Source organism: Dendroctonus ponderosae, unplaced genomic scaffold (genome assembly GCF_020466585.1).
Source record: "Dendroctonus ponderosae isolate FM_Combo_2020 unplaced genomic scaffold, Dpon_F_20191213v2 Dpon_F_20191213_5, whole genome shotgun sequence".
Lineage (NCBI taxonomy): Eukaryota > Metazoa > Arthropoda > Insecta > Coleoptera > Curculionidae > Dendroctonus > Dendroctonus ponderosae.
In genome coordinates this window covers 3,626,604-3,647,330 of record NW_026018715.1, presented here as the reverse complement: position 1 = coordinate 3,647,330, position 20,727 = coordinate 3,626,604, and the positions used below count along the sequence as shown (strand labels likewise).

Genomic DNA, 20,727 nt, shown 5'->3' with positions numbered 1-20,727 from the left:
GTTATTAACGTTGAGAAAACCAATCAATTGATTCCGAAACCTCTTTTCTAAACATTAAATAAATTTAATGGAATAATAACTTTGTTTTTTATTATTATTATTTGAATAACACATGATACATACAAGCTTGATTTTTTTCCACCAAGTAGAACCTGACAAGAAGATTCCTTAAAAATATATATTATCAAAAGAACAGGAATGCCTCGATTTGTGATTTGTTCCTGCTGATTGATCAATAGCAACAATACATTTTGCACAATTTCCTTTGGGAAACGAAATCGTTTTCTGAAATCGGTTTCAGTACATTTCTCTATGGTATTTTCCCTATCTCGAATATACCTGAAAATATACAATTATGATTTGAATTGCACGCTTGTTGATGTTTTCTTAAACGTACCTTTGTGGTATGTTCAAACCTAATTCCAAGTCAGAATTATCGCGATTAGTACTGTACAATACATCGAGATCGGTATATATACAGGGTGTCCAGTAAGCACATGATCAAAAGGATACTGGGATATTCTTTGCATCGAAAGAAAACGATCTGACCTTACTTTTATTAACACAAAATGTCTGGCTCCTCTGCTGTTGATCGTCAAAGTTCTTCAGAAAAATTATCGTTTTTGAAATATCGGGAGAATGATGCGATGTATTTAAGTGAAACTGACTGTGAATTTGTTCTTAAGTAAGACTCATATTTTGATGAAACAATCGAGTTGCCCACCAGCCTTAATTTCCTGGACTCTTCGATCATTTTTTGACCGCCCTGAACATCTCTCGTATTCATCCATAAAATAATAGCGTGTCAGGGTACGAACAGAGAACATCCCCCATAGAGGGGATGTTCTGCGGTCCCGAAGAAAGTGCACACTGATCCGATACGAGTGTGATCAGGTCCCCATGGTGCCACGCCAAGCGGTTATTTTAGTGACGCCTAGTTCAAAAACAAAAATTCTTTTTTTCCTGCTCCTAGACCCAAAGAAAACGTTTGACGCCGCGACACTAAAAAAAAACTCGAGCCAACCGAGTGGCTCGATGGTAATTGCAGTGGTTTTCCTTTTATTTTTTTTAAGTGATAACTTCTTATGTCGCGCTGTGAATCGATTGAAATGCGTTACGGCGTCGTTATGTCTGGATAGATAAAGACAAGTAGCTACGCAGGTCTCTCGAATGCACACTATTCCTGATCCCTTTATAAATTCTTAGACTAACAACAACATTGCAATCATGCGTTAAATAAGTTCAATATTTTATGGTTTCCATAAATAATATGAAGTTATCACTTCTGTTGAGCGTCCCGTGACTAACACCTTTTTTTGTTGTTTCCTTTGTGGTGTTTGTGGCTTGTTGTACGCTTGGCTTCTGGGCCGATAATAAACAAAGGAAAGACACCATTACAAAGGGTACCACAAAATATCCCCCAACAAAAAAATGTATAAATAAAATAAATGGGGGTATGTTCTGTGGATGGTACTATCCCTAGTAAGTACCTGGCATTAGGGATGCCACGAAATACTTGTCACAGGTATTTTGGAACAGATATCGGTATGGAACAGTCGGTACCTGTTATCGAAATTTAAAATAACATGTGATTTGAAATAACAGGGCTCGCGTACGATGCTGTTCAGTACCAGTACAACTCGGACTTCGATATTTCAACAAAGCAAAAAGGTAAATACCTGCCTTTGCACCTTTTGATTTTCCACGGCGTTGTCGTTCTCAATTGGCCTGAGATTTAGTGAAAGAAGATATTGTGTTCTCATGAAGTGCTAAGGTTTTGTATGTATGGAAGTGGGACGTGGGACCTGCTGATTCTCGAACCCATGCACCCATGATTCGGTAAATAGCAATATACAATGAACCGAAAATATCGGGAACAGCAGTAACAGCCGTCTCCGATATTTTATTTAATGTGACCAGGCCTGTGAGTTACAGGCTGTGACTGACTGACGGTTTTTTCGGATTTCTGAGCTGTTCCTTGTCCTTGAAACTTATTCATTTTCGACCAATAGCAGTGCTTCTGCAATAAAATAGCATTTGTTGCATTTGCCCAGTGGAGTAGTGGACGAACTACATTTAAATTTGTATAGGGTATATTTACCTAGTCCATGTCCTGGACCGTGTTTCAATATTTGTTTATATCAAACATAGCTGAAGTATTAAAGGGCCAATTGTCAATTAAGCTATAAGATCAATTGTAATCAGTAATTAGCATGAAAATAAAAGATAGGAAAAAAATTCACATTTTACTGCCCTTAAGTGGAAATAAAGTTTCGACAAAATGGTAAAACGGTACTCATAAAAAATGTTATGACTTTTTTTGACCATCAGCCCTTGCATACATAAAGGAACAAAAGGCATTCGGTCATAAATTATCGTTGACCCAGCAGATTCGCACTTAAATTACTAGGAAGTGGCGTGGATATCCTTCAATGGAACAATTAGTACAGTCGAATTAGATTAGGTTTTTTCCGGGCACTAAATAGATGAAAGCAATTTTTTTTTTATTTTTTATAATTAATTTGGTTTGGCTTCAAAAAATATCTCTATAATTTTTTAAGGTGTTTGCATACTTTATAAGTGGTATAAATTTTAGTTTCAAATATTCATAACTTGTTCATTCCCATTTGTTATGTAAAAAGGGCTCTTGTCTTCTTCTAAATATATTTTTCTTGAGACGTCGGAGAGACTTCTCTGAGGCTGTATTTTACTCGTAAAGAGTTATACTATACAACGTACAATAAATGAAAATCTTATTACTGACTTACCAAAAAAAGTTATGGTACGATTTTCTTGAAACAAAACTAAATTAATTATAGAAAATTAACAAAACGCTGAAATCGACAATTTTTTTCGATTTCTCAGTAAACTAATCAACGAATTTTAATGCAGTTTATCTGATATTATAGGTATTTTTAATACTTGAAAAAACCGATAAAACTTTTTTTCAATAGCATTAACGGTTCAACAATTATGCACTAAAAGCGGGCTTTTGCACTTAATTATTTATAAATAATTGTTTATAAACAATGTTCCACAGCCGGAAATCGAGCACAAACTATTGCCGATATTCTGACATCCTTCCGAACAATTTCCAATAATCTTTTACCTTCATATTTTTGGTGCCAGAAACAGGCCTTTTAAAGTCGACTGGGCTCAAAGTACGCTTCAGCCCGGTTTCAGCTACAAACCAATATTTATCATGGGCCAAAAAATCACAGATACTTGGAACAGGTACGAGCTTGGAACAGTTGCAGATGGAACATGTCACTGAAAAATACTGGTTGTGTAATCCGTACCTCGCTTATCTACATGATAAACAATCACGTTAACTTTTCACTTTTTTATGCGCATCCACCATCCCGTCCAGAATCCAGGGACAGAGTCGTGATTCCCGTTTCTGTAAAGAGAATCTTGGCAAGAGGTTGGTAATTTATAGAAAGTACCCTCCGGTCGCAACTTCAGCGAATGGAGAGGATATCTACGCCGTGAGTAGTAAGTTGAAGTAAAATGGCTGGCACGGCAACATTGTCAAGCGACAAGTGCAGGTGCGGTTCAGCGGAATTTTCGCGGCTGTCTGGCGCCTATAAAACCAGTTGGTATAAGTGGAATGTTTATTATTCCGAAACCGGCATTAATTTCGCGAGTATTTTCAACTGTATCCAGAATTATGGAAAAACACGGAGTTGTTCCTGATGTGATTCCGGTTGCACCCAAGGAAGTGGCCGAGGTAAGATTAATTTCAATGTTTGAGGAAAAGGGGATTTTAAATGTTAGTAAACATCAAACTTAGGAATTTGTTTTCAGTTAGTTCTGCAATACATTTTGAATAAAAGAATACCAAAAAGGCGATAAACACACAATGCATAATCGAATACATTAGCAGATACGTTCAATTGGTTTTAAATCATTCGGGAAATGATAAGCATACTTTACATAACCACACTGTACTCATAAGCTGTCCAGAAAATATTTTTTTCCCGTAAAATCTTTACTATTAATAGGTAATAATGCGGAAACCTTATTACCAAGTACGGGGGGGCCTTTAGCCCTTTAGCGGTACTATTAATTTGTCTTTCCTGGGAGCATAACATGTACAGGCTGTCTTCAAAGTCAGTTTCGAAGTACTTAAAGTACTGTATTGTAGGTAAAGTTTTTTCCGGCAAAATGTTTTCGTAGATGTAATTTTAGACATATTTTCATATCATACTTACCCGATAGTGCCTAAAAAAAGCCCTTTGCTCTCCGAAGCAAAATAATTGCATATTATTATACGTGTCTTATGCCAGCATATTTATCAAAATTACCATATGAATACTCTACTCTATGAAACTCATGCCAATTAAAATTGGCATAAAAAATGGAGGTAGAGAATATATACTGAATCCGACAAAAAAATTATGATACTCATTACCTAATGAGTAGGTATAATTTTTTTTGTCATTATAGTAATAATTATTACTCTAATTAAAATATGCTCATTCCCAAAAGCTCCAAATTAATGATCATTTCTCTGATCGTCCAAAACCTGACACTCAAGAATCCACCCCTTGTCCAAAACGACTGAACTCGATTGTTTCATCAAAATATGAGTCTTACATAAGAACAAATTCACAGCGAGTTTCACTAAATACATCGTACCATTCTCCCGATATTTGGAAAAAGATCATTTTTTTGAAGAACTTTGACCAACAATAGCTGAGGAGCCAGTCATTGTTTGTTAATAAAAGTTAGGTCAGATCGTCTTCTTTTGATCCAAAGAATATGGCAGTACCTTTTGATCATGTCTTTACGGGACACCTTGTATATGCGCACAATTTTTTTCAACCATGAACATTATCAAGAGTAAACTGAGACGTCGTCTTATTGATGAGAACTTAGAATCATGCCGAAAATTAAAAACAACATCCAAACCTGACTTACTCAAACTTTCCAAGGAAGATGAAAGCACATTGTTCGTATTAATAAATATTTCTTAAGTAAAGTATTACATTTAGTTTTATTTAGTGTAATAAATGTTTACTAAACAAGCATATTTGGCTCGCAATTTTTTTTAAATTGTTGTAATGTTCATACTTGGTTCTTTGGCTAATAAGTTTGCCGATCACTGCCCTAAGCTATTTCATTTTTACTTGAGCTTTTAATAATTAAGAAGCAAAATGTATTTACGTAATATTAATGAGGCAGATTACCTTGAAAACATTCTTTTTTCTGCCGAATTTATGATCTAGTTTTTTTCAGATATCTCAGTCTGATAAAAACACCATTTTTTTACTATTTTCCCTGTACTCCCTAAACACCTCCAGAGGAATTTAGAATTACCCTGTATACTGAGATTCTTTAAAAAGACTAAATTATAAATTAGGTAAAAATGTTGTATGCGCAAATTAACAAAAATAACAAGTGAAGCTAGAGGACAAAAAAACTTCATTCATTGATCATTCTACTGATGGAACTATAAATTCGTCATTCTCATCAGTTGAGTAGAATTAAATGTTTCAACCTCACTTTTTCACGCAACATCATTTTTTTTTAGGCAAACTGCACAGTTTGTTGTTAAACATAAACGTTTTCTGATTAAAATGTGCAAATTTGATAAGCCATAGTTTGTTCGGTCTAACATTTCATCAGATCTAGTTGGAGGCAACTCAAGGAATGGCTCGATGCTTTTTCGACATCGTTATAAATTTTGAGTTTTGAAGAGCACAATTTAAAAAATAACCGCAAATACGCTAACATACTTAAGTAGTTTTGTCATCAAATGTTTCTTTCAAAATTATGTTTTATTTGTGAGTGTTTAATATTAAAATTGAAACTTCTCTTTTAAGAGCTTATATTTTCGAGAACTAACTTAAAATATCAAAGTTGATGTTACAAAATATATTTTTTAAATACTTGGCATAAGAGCTGAATGAAGTGAGAAATATAAATGATGAAATGTGTAGTTTTAACTGTATGATATACCTATAAATAATAACCTACCTAAAGCAATTTAGTGCTTATTTACGAAGCAAATTATTAACTGTAGCTTAAAATATTAATTATAACATTCCTTTTATGCAATAACTGCTACTAATAGTTTTGTGTGGACTTTTGTTTATTCTTCTGGTAGCGAAACATTTCGACTGTGCCTTATAGAAAGCCTGTCAGTTTTCTACTAAACAGATTGTAACAAACAAAGTCATAACATAAGCAAAAACAAGCTCTTTGCTTTAAATTGCATCAATGTAAAACCAATTTTCTTGAACTTGTAAAATCATGCAATTGTTTAGACAATATTATATTATAACATATTTTTTGTACATAATTTGAGTAAAGCGAAACATATTTTCATTAGTGTAAACTTGTTTTTAGAGTTACAATAACACTTTCAACATTTCAAAATATTTGTCATTGAAGAAAACATCAGAACTAACTTGGTTTTAGCCTGCATGCAAATTCGTCTAGATGACCGTCTTACATCTATTTCAAATATGCTGTAAAATAAGAAAAATACATCCCTCAGAATGTAAGAAATTAAATGCCCACGTTTATATTAAAAATTGTTCTCGATTAAAACTAGATCAACTTGTATAAAATAATACATCTTTATTTTCAAATCATATCCGGATACGTTATGGTAATGTAGAAAAATTGACACAAAAGAAAATGCGTCACTTATAACATTTCATAATATGTGAGTTTAACTATTTAAACAATGCAAGTTTGAAAAAACGACAACAAATATTGCATTATTCATTACAAAACTGAAGAAAAAAATCAGCGAATGTTACGTATACACATAATCGAGCAACCCGATTTACAGATTATGTAAATAATTGTCAACTTAGAATGAACGTTTAAATAAATAAATATATTTCAGGTTCTAAAGTTTAATATTAGATATTGAGTTTAAGTACACTAATTTTTGTATTTGATCACATTAACAATTATTTTGTTTAGTATGCTTCAGAAAAACGAACAGCAGGTAAAAATTGGTGAAAATTTAAAAAATCTACTTACTTACCTTGAAATTTCTTAATTAAGAAGTTAATCCTGCAAAACTTCCAATCGTGAAATTGCCTATATTAGTTAAAGACCATTTTAACTTTTTCTTATATAATATATATAGTATAGAAGAAAAATCTATCATTATCCGGTTCTGATTTTTCGGACATTGGATGTTAGTACACCGGGATAAATTTTGTGATTTACAAGTATGAATTAAACCACTGAATAAAATATGTTTAAAGTGATCAATTTTTAATTACGTAAAACCATCTTATTCCAGAGAAGAACCTTCTCCTCTAGCCTTGAAATTTGAATATACTTTCCATATCCCATTCATTCATCTGAAAATATGTTTTACAGGGAAAATGCCAAATGTGTTCACCTAACTGTACAGGACCACTCTTGTTGAATCTAACTAATGTACAAATAGGTCTAAGTTTTTTAATTAAAAATCCAGAGCCAGTTTAAATTTAACGTCAAAAATTGTTTTAAAATCAGTGTTTTTATTTTATTGCTTGTTGAGCTTCTACTATCGCTTTAGGGTGTTCTCAGCATAATAATTTTATCACAGAACATGACTCCCTTCATTTTAACCTTCGAAGTCGATACAGTTTCATCAATGTTTTATAGATACCGAATTGATAATGCGACATGCACATGCATTTTTACGTGACCTTTTCAGGCTATATTTAGGTTGTTTTTCATATGTTTATTTAATAAACTGTCACACGTGTTTATTAACTTACATAATTGCGAATATTATCTTTTTTCGTTTTCAGATTAAACTTAATATATTGTTGTTATTCACTTTTAATACCTACTTAAAATTTTGCGATTAACAGAGGAATACGGACAAAAATAGCTGGTGCTTTAGCATAAAATAACACAATTCATGACTGTAGATATGAAATACTCGTAATGGATTTTTCCATCGTAAGTAATTTCCCCAGTGGCTTATCGTAGAACTACTTTTCAGTAATTCAAATATTTTTTGGCCGATTCATAACAATCAATAAATTTTAAAACAGTTTTTTTGTTGAATATTTCGGAAAAGTAGGTTGATGACTGAACTATTCATATTTTGACAATAAATTATTACGGTGCTTTCATATGCAGATTTTATATTGGGATATAAAAACTTGAAAATTGATTGATTTAGAAATTTTCTGTCCTATAACAAAATATTTGATAGTAATATCAACGTATGTTTTAATGATAATTTCTTGTTGAATTTTTCCTAAAAACCGCCCGTCCACTCTACGCCACTGTAATTCCTATCTATATATCATAAACCTTTGAAATATGAAGCGGATAATTTTATTGCAATTATGGGAAACTATCAATCAGACAAATAGAGCCATTTGGAAAGAACTTTTAAACTTTAACTACAATAAAATATTGATTGACGACATACTTATTACGTTATTGGACCAAATCAGGCTGAAATTGTTATCGAAGATAATAAATTATTTATTATCGCCACATTCGCCACTCCGTTGAGAGATGATACCGAAACATTTTCATCCAAAGCTGCTATTGCACATTCCCATATTGTAATTAACTTTGTATGAACTATTTGAAGTGATCAGCGCAATACTGATCTAAGCTACATTCTTCCATTTAACATTAATGAGTTTATGGCTTTCACTGAAAAACGACATAAATTTCAAATAAAATCAGTCCTGAATTTGTATAAGCTTTGTTAAAATTTGCATTTGCTTCAATTATATCAATGGCTAATTTTCATCAATAAATCATCAAATAATTCACTAGGGAGTTTATCAATCGCCGAAAATAACATTTTAGCGTCTTGTCAAACGAATAACTATAATTCTACCATTTGCATCCTCAATTACGCTTTTAACTTACTCAGCCCACATGTTATAATAAGTCACATATAAATAAAAATTTATTACTAAATTACTATTTGCTCGTCATGGACGTTGTAAAATTGTGAGCAAATAACCAATATATAAATTAAAATATATATCGTTGACGTATATTGTAACATTTGTAGGCTGTAAAAAATGACCAAGAAACTACAAATAAAAAATGTATAAACATATGAATTGCGTTTCAGGTTAGTTACATTAGTGGGGTAAAAGCGGACCAAGGAAATGAACTTACGCCCACCCAAGTCAAGGACCAACCGAAACTTAAATGGAGTGCAGACCCCAGTGCCTTTTACACAGTATGCATGACAGGTAGATTATATATATATTAATTACTAATGAAAAATAATAGGGAAAATGCTTACCTGAGTGAAAACCCATAATCTTCAAATGTTAATGATAAAACATCATTTGCACTTGCGAATAAAAACATTGTTGCCCTATTCATGAGTTTTTGAGCATATATCAGTGTTTACTGCGAGTTATTACTTAAAAAAATTGTATTTCCTAAACAAGTACTATCTATTTTCCAGCCCAAAATTTTCCCTTCGCAGCTTTTCTTGCCTTTTTTGATAACCCTTTCACTTTGTAGTAAATATACATGTGGTCACTCAGAATCTCCTCTTCTAGGACTTGCCAGTTACTGTTTATTTTATTTGTTAAACATGTGTATTTCAAATAACTTAAATAAATTATTTTGGTAATTTGAAGATCCTGATGCACCTTCTCGCAAAAAGCCCACTTACAGAGAATGGCACCATTGGCTGGTAGTAAATGTACCTGGAAGCGATATATCAAAAGGGGAAGTTCTATCTGGATATGTTGGATCTGGTCCACCAGAAAAAACTGGATTGCATAGATACGTCTTTTTGATCTACAAACAGAGCGGAAAGCTAACCTTTGATGAACCGCGCATTCCTGACACGTAAGTATTTTTATTTAGGTACATTTCGAAAAGGTACCTGAACTCCTATTCATGATGGCTCAACGAAAAATATCTATTAAGAGTAAATGCAGATATATTGATATCGTATTTATCCAAGGGTGGCTCTTTCAAGTCAAGGGGGGTCATGTAGTAGAGATTCAGTCAGGGCTCGCTCGAATTCAGTTATTGACGGATTTTGTCCTTAAAGCCCGTGTCCCATGCATCCGTTTATACGATTGGAACGAAAGTGTTTCTATTGGTTGGAGATCTGTTAATTCGTCCGGCGTCGCACGAACTGACATGTCTTCAACCAACAGAAACACTTTCGTACCGTCGTATAAACGGATGCATGGGACACGAGCTTTATTCTAACCGATTGTTATTCAACCGTATTAAATATGTAAATATTTGAATTATAATTGGAATATTGTCACCACGCTAACAGCATGACTGATTGATGAAAGAAAGGCACTTTAGAGCTATCGGTCCACTCTAACAAACAAAATTATTCGATTGAATTTAGAGATGATCCTCTTTCGAGGAATTTAGCTGCAATTTTGAGCAAAAAACTACAACAAAGAAAAACAGAGCAAAACCATAATTAAAAAAGGAGTCTTTGCAGGCAAAACATTATATTCTTCCAAAAATTCGGGTAATCAGCCTCAGCCTTAATGCACTGAAAAATTTTTTACTCCGAATATTTTGCTTGGAAAATCGTCTATTTGGTATGTCTTCATAAATGTCAACCTTTTCAACTAATATTAATTTCTGAATTTTTTTTTCAAAAGGTTGCACACTTTCTGAGTTTGAACTCGTGTTACTGCCTTGCTGTTGGCGCTTTACAATATGAGGCTGGAATAGTTTTTATAGCTACTTCGGGATTTTTGGGGGTTTGGGAACTTTTGAAATATCGACATTTAACGGCGTTACCGGCAAAAGAATGGAGGTATGCTCAAATGGAACAGTCGGACGGTTGCCAGTTCATTATCTCCCAAACCGTTGCCAATGTCAATTTTTGTCAAAAACGTTTTCGTTTTGAAATAATTCCACCAGTTGCCGAGTTGTGCCTCCAAATTCCATTTTCTCCGAAACTATATATGAAAACGATGTTATTGGAAAGTGGCATTTTGGTCTAAATTTGCACACTTGCGATATTCAAAAAATTACAAAATTTCCAACATTTAACATTATTTATTGCAATTTTTTTTAAACCATTGATTTGCATCTAAAAATTCATTTTGGGGTTAAAAAGTGTTGGTGAGCCGCCAAACTTGTAGCAAATTTGATAGTTTTATGCTTGCCAATATTCAGATCCCATTTCCTTCCCAACTGTTGCAAATACAAACTTTCTTATAGACAGTGAACGTGCCGAGAATAAAAGTGTATTCTAACTAACCCAAACAAATGAGTTAATCGAGTTAATGAGTTAATCGAAATGTTCGGGAAATTTTAATATTTCTCTTCTTTTCGACGTTAAAATAATCATAACGTTTTTCTTCAACCCATGGCAATTTTCCAAGATGCAGTTTTCATAGAAAATGGGACGTTTTTGAACAAATTTCAAAACTTTCAAATCGGCCCGATATTAACAGTTATGCAGAAAGTTTGCAAAAAAACCCGAAAAAATGCGACCTTAAATCCCCAAAGAAAACATTGATAACATTTGTCTTGAAAAATAATCTTTTCGACCTTCCAACTCTTATGACTTTACGTTTCTCAACTGATTTCAAGTTTGCAAAATACGATTTCAAATCGGGCCCGTATTAAGAGAGTTACTTATTTATTCATACTGAAGGATCTGATACTCCATATAATTATAATAACAGCTCTTAATATTCATAATATGCGTGTCATTCGCGTTGGTGTTTGCCATCATACTCAGTATTTATTTTCTAAATTATCTAGACATTAGAAAAAAATATAATTAGTCGACACACCCAGCACAAAGAGGGGTCATGACCCTCCCGCTAGATCCGACCTTGTATTTATCATCAAAGGCTAAAACTTATTTTTTCACATTCATTAATACAAAGAAACCCTATATGAAGGAGGTAACTTGGATTCGTTACTAGAATACTATTGAAAAGGTACATCAACCTACTCCGTGCCTTATCTATAATGGAAAACGCTGATATATATTCCATCAAAAATGTTTTGGTATTATTGAATTTTTCCGATTCAGTGTATTAAAATTGCAAATATTATTTGTAATTTTAATACAAATAGTTTTCTTTCAGTACTTCAATCTTCATTGTCTCATCATTTATAATTGAAATAAAGACGATTATCGGGAAAAACATGTGTCGCTTACTGACTAATCTGGGGCAAATAAATCAATAAAGGAAATTGTTGAAACTTTCTAATGCATCATTTACTGTATTTTGCGCTTGAGGGTTTCGATTTTATATTTGCATCAGTTTCTCTGTTCTTTCTCGCTTTAATATTCGATCGGATGTGTACATTTTAATTGTAGCATTTTTAACTTGTTTTCAATTTTCATAGTTTATAAGGTAAGGAAAATAAAGAAAGTTTCATCTGCCCATTATACATTTTTTTTGGTTTATGATTTTTATGTGCAGCATATATTGATGAATTTCAACCATTTCAGTTCTGGAGACAAGCGTGCATCCTTCTCTATTAGGAAATTTGCCGAAAAATACAAGCTGGGAAATCCAGTGGCAGGAAATTTCTACCAAGCTCAATACGATGACTACGTACCTATTTTGTACAAAAAATTGGGAGAATAAATTAATTGTTTCCCCAAATTTGTAGTCGAGTGTTGAAAACACATATAGATTTTCTAAACGTTTATGGTTATGCAATAAATTGTTTTTGTATCTTTAAAATGTGTATTTTTTTCGTTAATTGAATTGGCAATTTGAAATGTCTACATTGCAGGGGCTACAGCAAGCAGCAGCCTACCGGGGGTCTATTTTAAAAATATTTTGTAATGCACAGGGTTAACTTAAAGTTGGACTTTAAAAAAATCAAATAATATGCATCTTGTTAAGCTATTCGTATCCACAGAAAAAACAAATGCCAGTTAAAGTAAATTTTAGCTTGCTTAAAGCTTACACTTTTTTCAACATCCATTTCGAAACCCCTCTAGTTTGCCACTACTAATCTATACGGTTTTGTGACAAATAAATGAAAAATAAACCCACTCTTTCAGGGTGTTTCAAAAGTATGTTGTGCAGTTTTGCATGTTAATAACTTTCTTAATTTACAGGTATAAGAATGCCTGTGAAATAAAGACAAACAGTTAACAAAACAAAAGAGATTTTCAACAATTGAAAGTAAAATTCTTATCCAACCCAAACCCTCTTCAACCCCATGTTGCTTGTTATGAGTGCTTTCTTTATTTTTATAACGGGATTCCGGTTATAAATTTTAATTTGAGTGATTTTATATATCTGCAAAATAATTCCGCATCCCCGACGACTTGCCTGTTTCTTATCAGACTCGGAGTCTGATTCACAGTTTTACTACTTCCGATATTCGCGTTTGTATCTAATATATCTAATATCGCATTCATCATTAACAGGGAAAATAGCTAAACTGGACACTAACCAGGTAATGTTAATTGATCTGAATTTCTTACGTTAACATTACATTTGTGTTAAACTCGAGATTAACCGGTTAATGTTGACATTAGCGAAGTTCCGTAACATATACAACAGGAAGGATATAAATGAAACGACAATGTTCTCAATAGTCATTATTGTGATGTTTCAAAATATATTCAAAATCGATTAATTATAACTAACCAAATATAAATAAAATGTCATTTAATTAAAATAATCTTTTTGTAGAGTTTTGTACAACAATTAGTGATTATTCTAATCTCGTGTATATTATATGATACATAACGCAAACGCTAAGTTGCTTTTGAACTGTTAAATTATATTAAGAAACATTGCAATGCATTACAAGCCGGCTTATCTGTCCTACTTTTCATATGACATTAAACGGTCCACGCATAAGGCGAAAAGTTTCTGGTTAATAATCAAAACAAGACTAGTTAAACTACGATTTGAAAGCGCAAATTGTAGATAGATCAATTCCGAAAAGCGGAGCTGATTATTGCGTATTGCCAAGGATTAACTCAAAATGTTTCATTAATAATTTTATTCTCCAAAGTCGGTAATTCGGCCAATATAGTAACAATACAATCTCAAGTTGCATAATTAATACGATCTAACAATGTTCATATTTTAATCCCCGAATTATAAATTAGATTTAATTTATTTAAACATTTTCTAACGCGATCTCGCTTCTTTCAAGTAAATCACTTCAGTCTCCTTTAGGCACCTACAATTTTACATCCCCATCAATCATCATCAAAATAACTGCAGTGTATTGCCTTTTAAACTTTGCTTAACGTATTTCAATGCGCTCAGCACAATGTTGAGTCGATTACAAACGTTTATCATCTATACAGGTCGTTTCCCCATTTTGTGACAAATATTTAGTAGCTCATTTTCAGTTAAAAAGCATACTAGCTTGTTACATACATCGACCCACAAGCGATGTGTTTAATTTGAATGAAAAATTAAAAACTTGCTCTTCTGTTTAAGGAATGAAGACCGTTTAAACAGCCCGTTGTAACTAAAATTTTATTTACGTTTTTCATTTATTCAATACAGCGGGCTTGAGACATTTTAATGTGAAGAGCATTTTTACTCGATAGAAGTTAAAAATTACGAGAGCAATTTGCATTTAAACGTTATGGTAAAAATTTTCAAAATATATTTGTTATTGCAAAATAAGAGTAGCATTTTATTGAAAAATCCGAACAGGTTGCCTGGAATATTAACTTCACATAACAAACTTTTACTCATTTTTGTGGGGTTGCTAGTCCTTTATAGGGATAGGTGCACGATTTCCAAAAATGGGAGGATTAAAGTATATTTAGATGGTACGAAACCGGAAAAGGTAAGAGTTTATTTTTCTGGAACATACAATAAGGCTATTCTTATTGAGGCAACAAAAATCGAACGGTGAAGATAATTTGACGAAAAGGTATGCTACCTTGGACAGACTTCGGGAAGATCAAGTACGTTTTAAAACCAGTCCCGGCCTTGTAAATTTTAAAAGCTTTTTAGTCCTTAATATTGCCGGTAGTAACATATGGCTTGGACACAATAACACAAACAAAAAAGAGCAAAGTGTGATTGACAGGACGATGCTTAACATCCTCCTTAGGGACAGAAAATAAACGTTCGAAATTATCCAGTCATTGATGTAAAGCACGCATTGCGTAAATGAAGTGGAAATGGGTGRGACACTCGATAATGTTAAACAAACAACAGGGAACATATAGTTTCGGGTAGCACAAGACCAAACAGCATGGAAAAGACCTACGGCCAGCAGTCAACCCAGGGTTGCCCAACCCTTTTCTAGAATCGAACACTATGTAAACCCAGGAATTTTAACGGAACACTTGTTTATTTTTAAATTGATTTCTACTGAACTTTATTTTAACACCCACAAAAAAGTCACCCCATTTTTTGAGTAACGTTTTTCCATTCTCTACCAACACTTTATTTTAACACTTAAAAAAATACAACATTTTTCGCGGAACACAGTTTGGGAAACCCGGAGTTAACTGATAATGGGTGATAAAGAAAGCGCGGAGGATCCTTTTTAAAATACTTGCACGCTAGAAAAACCGCCCTGTTTAGATCCGAAAATCTAAAACATTATTTTTTTGTCAAAAAGTCAATTCGTATGCTTAATTGAAAAATTGTGTCGACTCTGTTTCCTCAGATGCAATGAAAGAACAATATAAAACTGAACAGATTGTCTAATAAAATCATGAAAATAGTGGTTTGTTTCTTGGTGTGGTCAGAAAATGAACAGTAGAGTGCGTATATTAAAAACACTCAAGTCTATCGAAAACACTTTTTGTGAAGCTTTGACGCAGAACCAAAACCTTACGAAAAATTTACTTAAAAAACTAGATTGGGTAAATAAGCGAGTTTCATCTACATACTACTATGTATAACATCACTAGTATTGACGCTCATAAAAACCCTATTCAAAAATAACAAAATCACAAGTGTACGACCATACCATATACTTACTTATTTAGTTACTTGATGCGGCTATTTGGGTTTGGATTCTCTGGCTTTCCTGCGACCCTGAGGAACCTCGACTGCACTGCTCTGCTAAGGAGTCAGAGATGCTGTTTAGCAATAAAGGTCGGTCGATTTGTTTCAGGTCTGAGTAGCAGCCAGTGCATACGCGAACGGGATTATAAAGCTGTTCCGATGGAAGTGGTGTCGCGTGTTCAGAACAATCGGCGCAGAATATTCGACCACATTTCCTAAAGCAGTTCACAGTTCTATTAATATATTGTCGTTGTTAGACGAGACATAAACCATGTATTTAGGCTGTGGCTCACCTACAGTGATGGCGCCTCCTTCCCATCCAAAAAGCTGTTCCGCACCCCGTACATCTGCTTACCGCATGATCGGGAACCCAAAGCGTTCCTTGACATTCAACGCTTTCTTCCACATCCACCCAAGACAAATCCGAGCGCAAAGATTCTCCGGCTGATACATGACTTTCACCAGCACTGTTTAGGGATTCTATTACTGAAGTCTGTGGAAAAAGAGACGTGTGTTATCCTAATTTGTTTGACAAATTGCTTCCAGATTTGAAAGCCGATTTTCGCTAAATGATCGGGACAAGCCACATCTACTTTGCGTGCAAATTTAGTTTTTTTAGAGCTGAATTGTGGAATATTTAATCGATTCTATCTTTTTAGTATAAAATATACTGACTTGAACAGGGTGATCCGAAATTAGGTTGGATACGTTTAACCTCATATTCCACGACCAAATACAAGACAAAAGACTAGCAGAAATAGATCTGCAATCGTTTTTTATTTATGCAATATGTTGGCTCCTTCGAGGCAACTAGCCCCAGTGGAAAGCACTGATCTTTTTTGCCTTTGACGGCGTAACTAAACCGCAAGCAGTGCCGAACTTTTATCGGTAAATTAATAATACCACCGCAAAAGCGGACGACGGGGGCCACCAAAGCAATATTGCGCATGCTCATTCTATGGGAGAATCGTCGGCGAAGTGTCTAACGAAGAACAGCTTTGCATAAAAAACCCGTCGCTTCCGCGTCGGCGGCGGCACGCTCGGCTATCCGCCAAAACAATATCCGGCAAAGTTCCAAAGATCGTCTAAACATATCGGCCTTAGACTAATAGATTTGAAGCATTTATAGTTCATGAAAATAGTTTCGATAGCATAAAATTGTTTGAAATGGCTTAATAGCATGAAAGAGGAAACACAAAAATAAATACATTTGGAGGCTTGAACATCATGTTATACTTTACAAAAAAAATCAGCTGATAAATTCAATCAATTTGAGGATTGCATAGATATGACGAACCTAAATCCTCAACAAAATGGGGAAAAATTTTAGTGATTTTTGCACTTTTAATTAAACGAAATACGAAAATATATATTGCTAACTTATCCATAAAATGAGCCACCCAACTTTCTTTCAGTTAACATTTGACGTTCTTTGAGACAAAACATTACAATTATTAATTGCCACTATTAGTTATTTTATTTATAAATGTTAATTTCTTCTAGCACGTTTTCAAATAACTCAAAGTGTGAGTTCTCACCACCGTAGTTTAGTTAGTGGTAATTTTGACACCATTGTTAGCAAATCGTTAAGAGTAGTTTTAGTAAATCAATAACAAAGTTAGTTAATGTAAAAAACCGCACTAAACCAAGCAAACTCCTGTTTCAATTTTTAACGAAGAAATTAATAAATAATCTGCAAAATAATTACGACAAATTTAACATATTTGCTTTAATGGCGGATTACGTGTATATAGGTTGCTTCTTTGATAAAGTATCAAACAACAATAAAAAACTGGGTTAGTTTAGAAAATCACAACAAAATAAATCTTACTAGCTTTTCTTCACCGACTAACTGAAGGCAATTTTTTGAGCAACAAGAACTTCGACTTGACGATGTGGCAATGGAACTACTACACTAAACAAAAAAACATGTATGTAGTAAAACATTTTCAAGAAGCAAATTAATACTACACAAGTCTCAATTGTGCTACATGTCTCAATTACCTATCAAACTTAAATATTACAAGAAAACTGTTTGAATTCTCAATTACTTAAGAATCATCATACTAAAACGTGAAATGTAAGTATGTTATATTTAAGCTTAATATTAGAGTATCAATTACTAGAATACTTACACTATCATCATGCCTCTCGCCATCGCCGTTCTGGCATCTGTGGCAAGCTTGCTTTATTAAAATTTGACGAGAAGCGTGAAGTTCCCTTTCCAACAACTCAATTTTTCGCTAAAAAAATATGCAGGTGGTATTAACAATGCAAATTTGAATAATGTTAAATAGAAACAATTACAGACAACTAAAAATTCGCAGCGCCAACACATGTTCTTTTCCCTTACATGACATATGTAATAATGATCTACAATACTGAGAACTGGTATCCAAAGGATATGATTGCACTGATCGCTCATGAGGAAACAGAGGGCAGTAGCGTCAAGTGGGGTAAATGTAAACATGCACAGATTTCAGTTTAAATTTACAGCAAAATCTATCACGTCTGCTAATCTTAACAGCTTTACTACCTCTTCTTATAAGGCTCAGCAGTTTCTTCTTACGCGTCCCTTTTCAATTCCCGGGAACTTCTCGCGATCGACACTACATAAAATTAATGTGAGTTTTTTTAAAGGTAAGTATTGTTTTTTTGAGTTATAAATTGCTAAAATATATCACTTTATCTACCTTCACTTGCATAAAAACTGATTTTTTAATAAACCGTTTGTTCTATTGTTGTTTATGGAATATGGTGAAATTATGAACAACATTTTGCGGTGAAAGTAAAGTAAATTATATATATTAAAAAATATATAGGCACTAAATTTGAAAATTAATAAAAGTATTATTTTTTCAAATGTCTCGAAAATATGTTGACCGTGCTACACTAAAGATGATCTTGCTAATGCTGTCGCTGAAGTGAAAAACATAAACAACTTATCGAGCGGCTGCTGAATACAAAAAAATAATGGCTTTCAATTGAGGCAAATCGTGGAAGAAAAAACACTTTCAACCAGGAAACTGGAACCACGATAGTTGAATGCTTGCGAGCTCGATCAAACACTAACTTATGACGAAGTTTTGACAACAGAAGAAGTTCTGAAAAGGCTAAAGGTAGGTTGTTATATTGTAAAAAAATAATTGTAAATAAAAATTGGAAAAAAAAACACATAACTGACAATTTGCACAGACGAATTATCAGAGCGAATTTTCATATATTGTATTATCCTACTATTGTTACACAATTTATTATCATACTCTTTTTTAGGTTCATTTAGGTTCTTTTGATAACGATAGCAGAAAATAGCTATCGAAAGGTCAATGTAATTTTTCAAATTAATTTGTCTACTAATTGGAATTTTCTCTTACAGCTTGAGCCTAAGTGTGTCGCAGGATACCCTCTAGGTGATAGTTCTTGATTACTTTTTGATAAATAATTCGTTCTTATTGCGAAATGGGAGCACTATTTATCAATCTGTAATAAAAGCCGTGAGGACATTCTGTCTTTTTTAAAGACAAAAATTTTTGAGGCGAAATACCCAAAAAGAAGTTTGTAAAAAATTTCGAAAAGTAGTTCCAGTGTTGGAAAATTAATGCTTATGTTATTATTTAAGATAAGAGTTTTATTTATATATTAATTATTTTTTACGCCCAAATTTGACTTTTGACTTGAAACTCGGTATTTACCGTTAAAATAACATTCTGAACAACTTTGCCTAGTAACTTTTTCCGATATCTCAAACGCATCGCAAAATATAGCAAATTGCCCCTATTCGCAAAGTCGTAGTACGCTGGGTTTTCATCTGAAGTTAAAAGACTCATGACGTTCTACCTCTATAACAAAAATGAAAATCCTGTCAAAAATAAATAAGATACAGGGGTGTTTCCATCTTAAGTTCGACACACTGCATAATAATACTGCATATCACAAGTAAAAAAGCGAATAGAAACTAGACTATGCATACAATGAAATCACCTGCAAGGGGACGATAGAAATGTCAACTGCTAGTTTAAGGTAGAACTAAAGCTTTACAACACTTTTTCACAACATATCAAGCTGCACGACCTGAAAGTTTCATAAAAATAGAGTAAAAGTACGATCTGAGAGCTCGTGTGAAAATCAAGTTAATTATTCCGTCGCTTTCGATGATGCGAGCAGAGGAAGGATATAATTCATAAATCCTAATATGGCTCGAATGTGAATTTGCCCTTAAGGCCACTTCTGCACAACATAATATGTTGATATTATCAAATTGCATGAACTGGAAGTTTCATAAAATCGGAACGAAAGTCTGATCTGAGAGCTCGTGTAAAAATCAATTTTTAATTTGTTGAGTTATTTTTTGCTTAATTATTAATTAACTTTAAAATGTTAAACTTAATTAGTTAATTTTTCCATCACACACTGGGGATTAACAAGATATAAACTGATCGAAAATTAAAAAATCAAAATCATCAAGCAGAGAGAGAGGAATAAAGACATTAAGCAATGTAGACAGGGCCATGATAGAAAATGTTCTAGAGTAGATACAAACTCTGGCATTTTAAGTAATTTAGTAATCTCTACAGACCCTCTAATTACGAGTTTTGGACAGTGGCCTCCAAAAAAAATTGAAAACTCTACAGCACCCAACCTACGCATCACCCCAGTCAAAAGAGAGGAGTCATCAAAACTCTCACCGAAAGAGTCAGAAGAATCTGCGAAACAGACGAGTTAGAGGGAGAATTAAAACACCTGGAAAGGGCCTTTGGTTGGAATGGATACAGTAAGAAAGATTTCAATAGAGCAATTCGACCAAAAA

At 33.3% G+C, this 20,727-nt stretch overlaps 2 protein-coding genes and 1 long non-coding RNA gene across 11 annotated transcripts in view; 1 reads left to right on the top strand and 2 right to left on the bottom strand.

The window, feature by feature from the left end:
- Window positions 1-76: 76 nt before the first annotated feature.
- LOC125504549 lies at window positions 77-3,428 on the bottom strand. Its single transcript, XR_007281568.1, has 2 exons — window positions 3,110-3,428; window positions 77-2,020 (listed from the first exon to the last, which is right to left on the bottom strand). It is a non-coding gene; the product is annotated as an uncharacterized LOC125504549 (long non-coding RNA).
- LOC109533695 (protein D2) lies at window positions 3,357-12,653 on the top strand. Its single transcript, XM_019899076.2, has 4 exons — window positions 3,357-3,730; window positions 9,071-9,194; window positions 9,594-9,807; window positions 12,416-12,653. Exons 1-4 carry the CDS (start codon window positions 3,611-3,613, stop codon window positions 12,552-12,554), a joined length of 597 nt encoding a protein of 198 aa, XP_019754635.1. The 5' UTR covers window positions 3,357-3,610; the 3' UTR covers window positions 12,555-12,653.
- An 859-nt stretch (window positions 12,654-13,512) lies between these two features.
- LOC109533697 (myotubularin-related protein 3) overlaps window positions 13,513-20,727 on the bottom strand; it is a 25,696-nt gene continuing 18,481 nt past the window's right edge. For 3 of the 9 annotated variants that reach the window (XM_019899078.2, XM_019899080.2, XM_019899079.2), the window contains exons 14-17: window positions 18,056-18,163; window positions 17,752-17,835; window positions 16,214-16,413; window positions 13,513-16,153 (exon numbers count right to left, since the gene is read on the bottom strand). In XM_019899078.2, the coding sequence (XP_019754637.2) occupies window positions 15,898-16,153; window positions 16,214-16,413; window positions 17,752-17,835; window positions 18,056-18,163 (648 nt within the window). In that variant the 3' untranslated portion in view covers window positions 13,513-15,897. Of the gene's footprint in view, window positions 16,154-16,213; window positions 16,414-17,751; window positions 17,836-18,055; window positions 18,164-20,727 lie in introns of those variants that run through there. The other 6 variants (XM_048666741.1, XM_048666742.1, XM_019899081.2 and 3 more) reach the window with 6 other exon arrangements.